General features: G+C 42.8%; 1 protein-coding gene across 2 annotated transcripts in view; it reads right to left on the reverse strand.

Moving 5' to 3' along the window:
- Positions 1–5,011: 5,011 nt before the first annotated feature.
- Positions 5,012–13,863, reverse strand: part of LOC147619835 (DNA-directed RNA polymerases IV and V subunit 2-like) — a 114,189-nt gene continuing 105,337 nt past the window's right edge. For both annotated transcript variants that reach the window (XM_086825679.1, XM_086825678.1), the window contains 3 exons: positions 10,884–11,178; positions 9,272–10,476; positions 5,012–5,745 (listed from right to left, as the gene is read on the reverse strand). In XM_086825679.1, the coding sequence (XP_086681805.1) occupies positions 5,274–5,745; positions 9,272–10,476; positions 10,884–11,178 (1,972 nt within the window). In that variant the 3' untranslated portion in view covers positions 5,012–5,273. The remainder of the gene's footprint in view (positions 5,746–9,271; positions 10,477–10,883; positions 11,179–13,863) is intronic.

The following is a 13,863-nucleotide window of genomic DNA, read 5'->3' on the forward strand; positions in this document are numbered from 1 at the left end:
GCAACAAGATGGATAGAGAGAGATGAGGATATAGAGAGCGAAAGAGAGGAGGAGGATAGGAGGTAAGAGAAGGATAGAGAGGAAGAGAGAAATATAGAAGAGAGAAGGATAGAGAGAGAGAGAGGGATAGGGGGGGGAGAGAGAGAGAGAGAGAGAGAGAAAGAGAGAGAGAAGGATAGAGAAAGAGAGAGGGAGGATAGAGAGAGAGAGAGAGTCAAGAGAATGATAGAGAGTGTGAGCAAAGAGATGGATAGAGAGAGAGTGGGGGAAGATAGAGAGAGAGAGAGTAAAGAGAAAGATAGAGAGAGTGAGCAAAGAGAGAGAGAGAGAGAGAGAGAGAGAGAGAGAGGAGGATATAGAGAGCAAGAGAGGAAAGGGACATAAGAGATAAGAGAAAGAGAGGGGAGAGGAGGATATAGAGAGCGAGAAAGGGAAGGAGGATAGGAGGTAAGAGAAGGATAGAGGGAGAGGGTGGAAGAGTAAAAGGAAGGGAAAGAAATAGACGTTGGTAATAGAAAAGAGAGAGAGTGTGTTAGCAAAGAGAGACAAGGATAGAGAAAGAGAGGGAGGGTGGGAGAGGAAAAGGGAGGGAAGAGAGAGGGGGAGAGAAGGAGAGAGAGGGAGGGTGGGAGAGTGAAAGGGAGGGAGAAAGTGGAGAGAGAGGGAGGGTGGGAGAAGGAGAGAGGAGGATCTCCTAGAGAGAGAGAGACAGAGGGAAGGAGAGGAGAGAGAGTGGGGGAGGGAAGAGGGTGGGAGAAGGAGAGAGAGAGTGGTGTGGACTGGGCTGGGCTGGGCGGTGGTGGGCGGAGATGGTGGTGGCAATAGTTAGAGAGAGATTGTTAAAGTAGGGAGAGAGGGTAGCCAAGAAAAGCTCCCTCCCACCAAGCTCGCTTGGTGACTATCCCCACAAAACGCTTTTCTTTTAGTTCCAAGAGGTGTTAGGTTATTGAAATTGCAACTTTGCTTGGGTAGGGTGCATGGCTAGCGAGAAGATATGTTCTAAAGCGGATTCAAAATTTGATAAATACTTGTCAAAATGGTGGGAGAAGGAAAAACCTCCTCAAAATTTTTAGCTTCTAGTTTTAAGTATGAAGAAAATGCTTGTAAAAATTATGATATTCTCTTTTTTTTTTCCCTAGAAAAGAGACTTCTATTAAGTATGATTTTTTTAAAAACAAAAAGACTGATTTCAGATCAAGTTGGGGGGGGGGGGGAATCTCAACCAATCTGGTGCCTTGTGCTACCAACAAGGTCCCATATGAGATGTAGTGAAAAAAGATGCCATGATCTCACTCTCATGAAATGGCCATGCTTTCTCTTTGCAAGATCCCTGAATCTTGGCCTAAGTGGCCATGAGAGCCGTGGATAATATCACACCAAATCTTGTAAATGCATTGTGTATCATAAACCAAGGTGTGCCAAGATGTGATGCTAACAATGATCTCCCATGTAGTGTCCAATCTTTGTGCTGGTGATACACGTAACTTGAATCTCGCATGTCTTGAAGATGGCACCACCCACCGGTAATCCTCATGACCATGTCTCTATCGTTCCCTTCAAACCGGAGTTGAGGGCCCACCTGTGTCAACCAAGCAATATCACCAAAACAAATGTAGGCATCCCTCCTCATCCTTCCAAAAAGATGTGCTATTGCAATCCAAATCCTCTGTGCCTCCTTGCACTCCCATAAGCAATCCAAATCCTCTGTGCCTCCTTGCACTCCCATAGGCAATGGTAGACTATCTGTTTGTCAAATAGAAGAGGAAATCTTCGTTTCCCTTATGTACAAGTGCAACAACCTGGAACAAAAAGCTCTCTGAACGTCAAGGGTGATCCCACAAGCCTCCCAATGAGATCCAAGACTGGAACCAGGTGTCTAGCATTCCGCATAGTGTAACTAAAGAAGGGTGTTCTTTTCATCCCTCGAATCCCACTCATTGGGTCCCAGTTCAGGTATTTGATAGAACACCCATCATATAACTAGAGGCTCCAAAAATTTGTAATCATCCCTTGAGGGGAATCAATATAGAAGTGCTTCCCTACCTTGCCCACCGCTCACTCGCCGGACCCTCAATGATATCCTGTTTAAGACTTCTCTCCAAGAGCCATCTATCTTGAATGGAGTAAAATACTGGTACATCGTCCTCACCCAAGTGGGAAGGCACATGACCTGAACGGGTATCCCTGCCCTTGAAAACACCCCAAACCATGAGTTGGGCATGGTTGCATCCATCTGCATAAACTCCTCATGCAATTCCCACGCTCGCAGAAGAGATCTCACTAGAGGCGAAGAAGGTGGCCGGTGCTCTACATCCAAGAAGATAAAACATGGGTTGTAAATCCAATCACCTCCTCTAATTGGTGTGCACCTTGTAATATGCTACAGAAGAAAATCCTTCCACGGTTCAGTGGCAAGAAGAAATCCTTTGACAACTAGCTTACAAAGAAAAGCCCAAGGTCAATGATGTTCAATCCTCCCTCTTGCTTAGGCATAATAATGGTTCCCAAGCTACTCTTGCTCTGGTGTGTACAGTGCCATCTAATCTTGACCAAGAAAATCTTGCTTGAGCACTTTGGAGGCTGCCTCCGTTGCGGCAAAGTCTACTTGGAAGAATCCTCTCCCAAGTAGCCTTACATCTTTAAATGGAGCATGAAGTCAAGAGGGCAACCCCGCTAGTACCATCACCGGCCTGGGGTGGGAACCAAAGATTTTTCCAATGAGTGTCATCTTGGAGTCTTTCTCAATTTCGGTGAAGAGGGTCGCAAGGAATGGTTCGCCCAGCCGGAAGGGATTGATTAGCCATGATCCGTTCTTGAGGCTAGGGTCAAGGGGTGGAGGAAGGGAGGCAGTGAGGAATATGGAGGCAAAGGGGGGGGGGGGAGGCGGAGGGGAGGATGGCTTAGAAGGAAGGCGAGGACATGGCAGCGAAGAGGAGAGGGGGAGGTGCGCGAACAGCAGGAAGTGGCAGGGATGCAGGCGCACGAAGGGGGGCGGAGCATGTTGGCGACACTACTGCTATTACAGTATCCTCTTCAATCCATGGTGAAAAGGATTTATGAAAGGATCAGCTGAAATAATTTCCTGAGCATCGGAAGGTTGTAGAGAAGTGAGGTAACCACTTGGGGAAGAACCCGCCAACACAAAATGCTTTTTCTATTCTTGTGAAGTGTTCGACAGTGGGCACCAAGTCTATCCAAGGATCATCAATTTTTCTACCTTGCCTGTGCACGCTTGTAGACCAATAACAACATAGACGTGCACCAGACCGCAAATTCAAACCACAGTTAAATTATCATCGGGCAGTAGCTCAGTCGCTTAAGGCGTTTCGTTGTCAAAACCCAGGTTGTGGGTTCGAACCCTGCTTGCTACCCCGATTGATGTCTTGCCCTTGTGTTCCGATTGATGCTTTGCCCCTGCTTTGTGGGATAAGGGGGGTCCCATGGGTACTAAGCCCGCTTCTAACGCCAAACTTTAAAAAAAAAAAAACCACAGTTAAATGCATATTTTGATATCTTTAAGATACTAAACACCAAGTACAACCAAAATTTGGGCTCATGCTGCATTTGCATGGTCCTTGAATGTCCCAACCATCGTTTTTTCTACATAGGATTCGAAGCAATCAAGACCTTTGACAACAAGGCACTAGAGTTTCCTCTGGCTTCACCCTCATCGCGCATAGTTCACCATCTTTTGAATCATGCTTTGATTTTGATTGCAACAAATAATAAGGCATAAAAACAACTTTGAAGGGATTGCTAATCCATTAGGCTAACAACTCCCATATACACAATATAATGGCTGCCATAAACATTCCCAGCATATTCAGGTAGAAGAGAAAAATGTTCTTACATGTCTCCAAGCTTCTTGTTTGATTGCAATCTTGTAGAATGGAAACAAAGGTAGCATTACCCAACAATCACAGTCCCTTTCTGAATTTTTTTGTACAAGCCTAAGGCATGACCTCGTTTGACACTCCTTGGTCAATGTGTTCAACATATGTTGTGATGCAATGCACCTCAAACATCCTCTGCCTAGTCACACCATCCATAGCCATACTATGCTTTTGCATTTCTATTTACACACATGCTAACACAATTAACTAAAAACATCCTCTGACTTCTCATTGGCAACATACTTACAATACGTTGGAAGGACATACATTGGAAGGGTGCCACAAAGAAGGGTTAATATGTCGCCTAATCCATGTATTATGAAATTCCTCTATTTCCATCTTGAGCATAAATATAATGACTTAAAATGAGACTCAGCAGTTAATACATAAAGACCGAGAGAACCATGGTACAATGCATGTACAATGCCAACAATGGAGGCAGACACATTGCATGCCAATGCCAACCATGGAGACCTAAAGAATCTAGCCACATTGCACGCAAAAAAACCATGGATGAAGAGATCAAACTAGCAGACATGCATGTTGCTCTGATTAGCAAGCAAAAGCAAAAGCAAAACATGTGTTTTAAACACAGGGCAGCAGCGTGCAAGCAGAAGATGAGAAAGTAAAGTTTAGTTGTGTATCTAATCTGCATACTCTGGGCAATGCCCATACCATATCAACAAGTCCATGGTGAACTACTTTGCAGCTTTGATGCTGTCTCAAGTAGCAAAACTGCATGTGATGGATCTATGGGGCACAAATAGAGGAAGAGGGTGGTCCCACTACATGCAGCAGGATAAAGACATCTAAGAGTATCTTTTTTCTTTTAGCTTTGATGAATTCAAATCTACGGGGTGGTATTGTGGCTACTTTGTGAGCACAAGTTGGACCATTCTAAAAAACCTCGTGACTACATGAATCTTCTCATGCAAAAATAAAAATAAAAGAATATTGGGCCTTGCAGGCACAGGTCCTTTTCTTCCAAAAAAACACTCAAAGTCCATAGTTTCAAAGTATATTATCTGGCCCTGAAGGCACTGGTCTTTTTGGAAGAGCTTTGTAAATAAATTCTCATATATAAAGCAGAAGTTTCCAATCACAAAACTAAAATGGATGTGAATTTCTACTGGAGATATGATGTTACCACTGCAGAAGCATTCATTCTAACAAATTGATAAAATATGCAAGAACTGACATATTCATATGTGTGCCTAAGCTGGATGACAATGGCTTGGATTGAACTTGCAATGTGAATAAATAGCCCCAGCAAAGCAAGGTTGCTAAAATATGAATGAGTGACTCTAGTAGAGCATGTGCAACATACAAAAAACACAAAATTAAGACGTGAGGAGAATTTTAGTGACTGTTTAAATAGGCTTAGCAGAGCTCAGTCCAAAACTTTAGACGTATTCCCATGCTGAAAAGCTCCTGGTAGAGAAGCTTGCAGGAATAGGGCATGTGAACCTGGACAATATGATTACTGCTCTTGCAAGAGCAGCATCGCAGTCCTTGTTTTTCTCTCCAAGCAACTATATTACATGAGCTACAAATGAAGACAGTATAAGGATCACTCAACAGAAACAATCTCTCTTTCAAATTTGCTGAAGCCCCATGGGCTATCAAGCAATCTCTTTCCATTTCACCAAACTTCACGCCTCCTTGCTTCTTACGGCCCGAGACAGGCTGCTTGGTAAGCGAATCAACACGGCCCCTGCTTCTATACTTCAGTTTATCCAGAGCCATGTGGACCAGCCTTTGATAGAAAACAGGACTAATTGATATCTTGCTCTTCAGTTGCTCCCCAGTTCTTCCATTCATCATAACCTCCTTTCCTTCTCCATATCCCAATCTGCAAAATCAATGCAATCACAGCCTCCTTATATCTAGTCCAGATTGATCTTAGTTTCTTGTGTATAAGATATATACTGATCTTTAACTTGATTTATTATCCTTATTTTCCAGAAACGAGAGACTTCTATTAAGTTTGAATGGACCATACAAAATCATAGCTAGAAGCCAGAATAAAAAGTCCTCATCCCATAATGTAGGGTGATCTCAACCAATCTGGGGCAGAAAGGTGCCAAAGGAGTGATATGGGGGTCGACGAGAAAAAGATCCCTTGATTCCTAGTACAAATGCACTCAGTGTCGTATATCTGAATGCCCTCAATAGCCTCTGTGCATCTGGCCCTCTAAATCTGCCAAAATGTGATACTGGCAATGGTCTCCCAAGTAGTATCAATCTTCTCTAGAGGTGTTCTATATTGTGTATGAGGGATATCCAATAGCATGCACACCTCTGAATATCATTATGGCAGGGTGTGTCCAGATCCCCGCCCTCAAAATATTTGTGGACCAAACTGAGTGAGCCAAGCAATAACACCCCTAGTAACATAAATGGTCTCTCTCCTCAATCTGCTCATAAGCTGAGCTATAGAGCCCCAAATCCTCTAAGGAGCTTTTCACCCCTATATGCAATGTTGTACTGTCTCAAAAGCTATTGGCATGCATCTGAAGGGTCTGCTCAAAAATAGCCCTCCACTGATTAATGGGGAGGCCACCATGTAAAAAAAACCAAAAGAAGTGGGAGATCTGGCTCCTCCTGTATGAGTGCCAAAGTCTGTGCCAAAATCTCATTTGAATCAATAGGGTGATGTCATAACTCTCCCAGTGCAGCCTGAGTGTAGGAGTCCTCTAAATCTGTCCAAGTAAAAGGAGCCTGGCATTACTAGCTAAAAAAAGGCTGACTCTTCATAGGATTGGCTGCATCAATCCACTCCCACTCAACAGGATCCCAACGAAGATATCTAATAGAACATCCACCATATGGGTCACAATATGATGTGTGGTGTTAACATATGGGTGCTTTTTGAGAAACTAAGTACTCTCACTTGATAAAGGGCAGTGCTAGGAATAATCTCATCCATGCCACATTTCATCAATTTCCATCCTGGCTAGATAGAAGAAAAAACATGATCTCCCTCCTCATCCTGTCCAGCAAGGCTAACATCTGTGATGGAAATCCTGTCCTGGAGAAAACACCCAGCCACCTAGGATGATGCTGATCATTAAATGTGCCAGTAAACGAGAGAACAAACGAATGCGAATTTTAGGTCTCCTTTGAGCTCCCCGACTGTTGAGGCTTGCCTTCACCCTCTTATGTGCGTCCTTCTCTGCTCGTCTTCATCCCCTCTTCTGCCTGCCTACCCCTCTGCTGCCCGCTGTGAGGGGAAATTTGGTGATGCTTGCAAGAGGGATTAGAGCCCCAGGTAGAAGTTCATGGTTGGTATAAATATGGGAAAGAGTAGCTATAGGCAATCCTTAGATTTTTACGGTTTGGTGCTTGAAAGTAGATGATTGAGTTACATGTAGAGGATGGTGGAAATAAGCCGTAGTTGGTCATGTGCATGTTGATGATGCATAGTCATCTGAATCCGACATCCACATGGTGTAAGTTCATGTGATAGCATAGGCTGGTTGGGAGTTTAAGTCTGAAAAGGCATGGCTGTACATAGTCATAACATATTTGTGGTGTTGGGATGAATGGGAAATAAGAGTGTGTGTGATGGTGCGAGAATGGATCATAGCTGGTCATGTGCATAGGAATGATGCCTTAGTATGTGCATCCAAAGTCTAGAAGTCCATTTGGCAGTATGGGGAGGTGTCCCCAGTCAGGGAAGAGCAAGAAAGGGGGGTAATTGAGAATAGAAAGAATGTGTGGTTGCTAATTTGGCATGCAGGGAGTGCACAGCAGCAAGGGAATAGGAAAAAAACGTAGAATTCTACATTCAGAAGAGAGAGAGAGCTGAGATGTTGAATAATCAGAGGTGCTGAGCAACAGGGGACAGGAAAAACGTCGTGTTTTTCACACAGCACAGGACTGAAAGAGTTGAGCCTCTAGGTGAGCAGAGGGAACCTGGATGGATGATGAATTGAAGAAGATGGACCTGTGTTAGAGCTTGTGATGGGAAAGAGTAGAGAGGAGAGAAAGTGGAGGTGATGAATGCATATGGAGCAGGGCAACAGGGGATGGTGAATTGCATGAATAGAGCGGTTGAATTCAAGCTTAATCGAAGAGGAACTATCAATATCAGAGATTGTGTTTGGAAATTGTAGACTTTTTTTGTGGCCAATTTGGGACAGGGGGAATCTGAACCAGAGTAGAGGTGGATGTAAGGTGAATTGGAGGGCTAGAGCATCTAGGGCATCTATTCTGTTAGAACTTGGCTCTTTCCTAGAGCAACTATTGGTAATTGGAGTTGATGTTGGATGAAGGCTGGCCGTTACTTGCTGGAAGCTCATCAAAGAGGGCTTCAACTTCTTCAGTTTGATCAAGCTACTCATTCTCAGGAGCGTAAAGCTACCATCGCTTTTTGTCTTGCTTCTGTAAGCTCCATTGAGGAGGTACTACTGTAAGTTTTGTATATAACGTAGTGCTGTGAAGTGTGATCAAGTGCTCTGTATCTGATGTTTTCACGTTTGTATGATGGGTTATTGATCATAAGTTTTGAGTACTAAGCTTGTGTATGCCTTGAGAAAGAGGAGTCAAAATCTGATTGAATTGGTTCAATTTCATCAATTCAAAGGGTTTGAGTAGACTTCAGAGATTAAGTGTGGACTGCTAGCATGAATTGGGTCCCTTGATTGTATGACATGTTTAAAGGAGATCAACCATAGGTAGCTGAATCTTGACTGTGGAAAGTTGAGAAACAGGGGAGAATGGGAAAGGATCATCAATCTGGAGCCCAGGAAGTTGGATGCAGAAGCGAATTGGGGAAGGAAGTATTCCTGTCAGAGTTCTTGTAAGAAGCAAAGGGGAATCCAATTATCTTGGATCGTGGATTCAGAGGTCTGAACAGAGTATACAAAGTAGGTAAAGACCAAATTGGAGTTAGAGATGGTTTGACATAATGCCAGTTAAGAGACAGGCAGCTGTCTTGAACACCTTAATAATTTTCCGTATGCTGATGCAGCCAAGAAGCGGGAGAGGAGAGAGGGGAGAAGCTGACTAGGGCAGAGAAGAAGGCGGTCAGACTGGCAGGAGGAGGAGGAGGTGAATGGCAGGCAGGAGGAGATGTGTGCAGAGAGGAGGGGACGAGGTAGATGGCAGGCAGGAGAGGGGCTGTGTAGAGAGGAGGGCAAGGGGAATGGTGGGCAGAATGTGCAGGTGCACAGCTGCGCAGCAGGGGGGCGAGGTGAATGGTGGGCAGGAGGAAGGGAGCACAGAGAGGAAGAGAGCGAGGGTGAAGTGATTGGGAGAATATGCCTTGATTTATTATCTTTAAACATCCATACTTAAATAAGTGTGTCCGCGTGTGTGCATGTGCGTGTGTGTTCCATTCATGAAGATAACAAGAAGAATTTTAGATCACACACCTTTGAAGTTCTTGTAGGATGGTGTGCATATCTGTTCTGCTGAACGGTGTAGAATCTATTCTTCTGCCACTAACTGCAGCAATTTTTGCAACAATGCCTTCTGCCAATTGACCAATGGTTTGTCTGCTTGGGAAGGCATGGGGATTAATGATGATATCTGGCACAATCCCTTCCCGTGTAAAAAACATATCCTCTTGGCGACACAGAAACCCAACAACACCCTTCTGACCATGCCTTGAGGAGAACTTATCGCCATCAACAGGAACACGCGTCTGTCTCAATCTCACACGTGCTGTAGCATTTTCCTCATCATCAGATGCTATAATCACTTGATCAACTCTTCCCTTTTCAATTGCATTCAATCTCAAACACGAGCCTTCCCACTGAGATGTCGAGTCCTCCAGGCGTTCTTTTCTAGCAAGGATATCATGTGGGAAAAAATTTCCACCAATGAAGGGAAGTCCATCATCATCCAGCTTCTGTTGAAACAACGGCATTGTGTCCTTATCTGAGCTCAGAGATGACTTTGTAAGCTTTTCAGTTTTTGCATCTATCTCAAAGTCAAAAGACTGAAAATGGCTAGATTTGAAGAGTCCACGGTCAACTGACGATTGGTTGATGATGATCGAATCCTCTTGATTGTATCCATAAAATGGGCAGATAGCAACTATGGTATTTTGCCCATTGCTAAGATCTTGTCGGTTCAAGAGTTTTGCCACTTTGGTGTCACAAAGTGGCCTCTGTGGATAAAACAATTGATGGCTTGTTGTATCAGACCTTGCTGATAAGCATGTTGTGTAGAGACCTATGGCTTGTTTTCCATGCTTCTGAGCCTGATACATGACTCGGTTGTAGGCATTGTGATTTGAGAATGGGATAAGGCATGTGCCAAGAGAGAAGGAAAATGATGGATGTAGCTGGCAATGAGTGAAGTGTTTACTGTCATGTTCACTTCTAGAATCCTTAAGCTCCTTCAAATCTTCCGCCACAATGCATCTCTCTTCTTCTTCAGGTCCCAAGAGCTCAAGTACTCCATGACATAACAAATATCTACACACGTGTGTCCTTTGTGACTGCAACTCCTTGATTTGCTGTTTGGTTATGCAAGGGTGATTTTTCTCTACCACAACCAAAGGTCTTATGAACCGGCCACCATCACAAAAAATTTGAATTTCCTTTCGATGTGGATCTGCTGCAATCTCAACCTGTCGAAAATGACAATCAGGGTGGTAAGGCATGTGGTTAACTATACAAGTATGGACACATTCCTTCGAAATCGTCCTGAAAATAATATCCATTGGACTTCAGCTTAATGATTCAAATAATTCATACTTATTCTTCCACATCGCATACAACCAAAGCTAACGACTTCAGCATTACCAGTCACCTACATTTCAGTCCTATTGTATCTTGAAGATGATAACATATGGGGATTAGACTTCTAGTAATTTTATAGGATGAAAATGCCTACTTAACATAGATTCAGCATACTCTTAAAAAAAAGACCTTCAACCACTTGATTTCTGTTTATTCGTATCATTGTAAAGATGTGAAGAGATTCTTGGAACTTTCTTTCCCAAAAAAGCAGAACTCTAGGAAATAAATTACACACCTCATGATGAATGTATGACTGCCGACGAAGATTGCGCAAGTGCCTAACTAGGTCCTTAGGATTACCATGAACTGCTACCCAATTCCCATTCAAGAAGACTTTTGTTACATCCTTCACAGATGATGATGGAACTTCTGTTATATCTTGTGGACATTGTTGTCCCAAGATATCTAGCAAAGGATTTACCGACGACCCTAAAGTAATCTCACATCCAATAGCAAGTGTGTTGACAATACCACAATTTTCATTATCTGGTGTCTCCACGATGCAAACCCTTCCCATAGCATATGTATTTCTGCAAACACAAATTATGCTCATCATGGAATATTTTTATAGGATGAACCTAGCAATTTAAAGAATATATACTGAAATTTAGAAATAAAACTTTAATATGTTAAAAACGATCATGCTTTATAATGTTTGTTGTTCTAATAAAAAAGGAGGATTCTATTAAACAAATAATAAAATAACAAAAAATCCAGAGGCATTAAAAATCTGGGGGTTGTCACAGTGATCAAGATCCTTGAAACTGCCAATGGGTTGGCTGTCTCCATGGATATGCATTCAAGCAATCTATCTATCGTCTGCAAATCTTGAAGTCCCCATAAACTTGATCAAAAGGAAGAGGGCTTGCACACTGAATGAACAATATTAGACCAAAGGACATAGCGGTTGCATACGAAAGATTTGAGGCCCCTCAATGGCCTCTATGCATCTTCCTCTCAGAGATTCAGGGTACCCCACTTTCATGGGAAATTATTGATAGTGCCTTGGGGGTAAACCTAATGCCACAATTCACACTCCGTGTAGTGGGTCTCAACGTAATGAGACCAGCGAACATCTGTGCTCAGTTAGCCGACCAATGGGAGGTGACCCCGTAAGGCCTAGTGGAAGGAGTCACCATGGTGATCCACGAAATCCCATTCTTTGTGGTGTTCTAGTTACCTGAGGTCAAAGAGGATTACTCTTTACTAATTGGATGGCCGTGGCTCAGAAGTACATGAGTACTACATGAATGGGCCTCTGACCATCTGTGCATCAGCTAGGAGCATGCACCACAGGAGCTGAATTTGGAAGATGGCCTTGACCAAGGGATCTGTGGTGCAACAGTAGCTCCCACCTCTTCTGCAATCCCTCTGACAAAGACCATGTATAAAGAAGGCCTTGTTCCCCATCATGACGAGTCAGAACATAAACTGGAAGTATTCCCACAAGGCATCTCCATAAGAATAGACGCTCCTTGAGAGGACCCCAAATTATTCAAAGCCTTTGTTTCCACCATTTAATATTCTTATGCAATCCCCATAAAGTATTCTTATGCAATCCCCATAAAGTATCGGCATGAGGCTGAATCCACGGGGAAGGAAGCAACAATTTGTACACATTACTTGCCGAAAGTGCATCCAATCAAAGAGAACTCGTATGACCAATAAGTTGCCAATCATGAAGTCTACCCTAATCATCCAAGGATGGGATGGTAAGTGGTTCAAGAAAATGAAGAGTCTAGACCCAAGTTATGTTTCAAACAAGCTTGTGGAAAAGTCAACACAAATCTGCCACAGTGGTAACTCCAATAGAGGACGACAAGCAAGCCTTTCATGGTTCTTATACTGCAAGTGGTTGAGGAAACACTGAAGACCAATGAATGCTTTCCAATAAAAAAGAATTCCCAGTCAGTGCATCTCTACCATGCCAGTGAATAGAAGACAAAGCTGATTTCCATTCACAAAGAAGGGAAGATGCATAAAGGCATCCTGAAATTTTTCCTTCAAATTTACTAAGCACTGCTTCCCAGTGAGAAATGTGCCAATTGCCATAAGCTCTCGTCTTGATGGAAGCACACAGGCCTCCAAGTATTATGGCCCATGGCTGCCAAAGTTGGAAAAAAGTGGGAATCATGGTAGCCTTTCTTGCCAAGAGATGATAATGTAGATCAAGTATATTTAATCCACCATGCATTTGCATCATGAGAAATTTGGAATTATTTGGTAAAGTAGTTGGACTTTATATCAACTTTTCTAAGTCTAAACTACTTCCGTTGACTTCTTGTGTGACTGGCATCATGCACTACTATGGCCAGGACAAATTATTCCACCAGACCAACTGCTTAGACATTTGGGATATCCACTGGCATGGTATATATCTATGTGCAGGATGCCATTCATTGGGTATTGAACAAATTAAAGGCCAAGCTAGCATATTGGAAGCTTTCTACATGGCCTTTACATGTGCATCTCAGAATTATTCAATCAATCATTATGGCCTATGTGCAATTTTATTTGCCACTGTTGCTCTGGCATAAAACTAATATTGATACTTTTATGTCTGATGCCTTGGGATTGTTGTGGAAAACCAAGCCCCATACAGGAGCGCTATGTCTTTTGAGATGATCTTTGGTCTTTGCCCCTGGGCATTCAGAACATCCATATACATCAAAAGTGGATGTACAGAAATTACATAGAGTAATGCACTAAGAGGGCATCCTTGACGCCTAGATTTTTGCAATGTCCACTTCGATGAAAGATTACGAGCCAAAACACACTAAGCAATTCTTTCTCAATATAACCAAAAAATAGCTTGTTTCATTTTACAACCAAAGCCCATTGTAGCCATGATCTTAGCTATGTAGTCCCATTGAAGCATATCGAAAGCTTTTGCTACATAACAAGGACCTTCTGATAAGTATATTTGGCATATTCCATCGTCAGATATACATTAGTAATATTACCCATAATTCGTCTTTTGGGGACAAAACCATATTGTTGTGGATGCAAACCATGGAAAAGTAGACCACCAATACGATTTGCAAGCATTTATAGATAACTGGCATTAATGTCATTGGTCTCCAATCACTAAAGGATTCTCCCAATGATTTTTTAGATACCAAAGTCACAAGGCCTTCTTTCCAAGAATTAGGCATACATTGTGTTTCCCATGTAACATTAATCATGGTCAAGATTGAAAGTTTAAGCTCATTCCA

This window comes from Cibotium barometz, chromosome 32, assembly GCF_041138505.1.
Source record: "Cibotium barometz isolate CiBa-2024 chromosome 32, ASM4113850v1, whole genome shotgun sequence".
Taxonomy (NCBI): domain Eukaryota; kingdom Viridiplantae; phylum Streptophyta; class Polypodiopsida; order Cyatheales; family Cibotiaceae; genus Cibotium; species Cibotium barometz.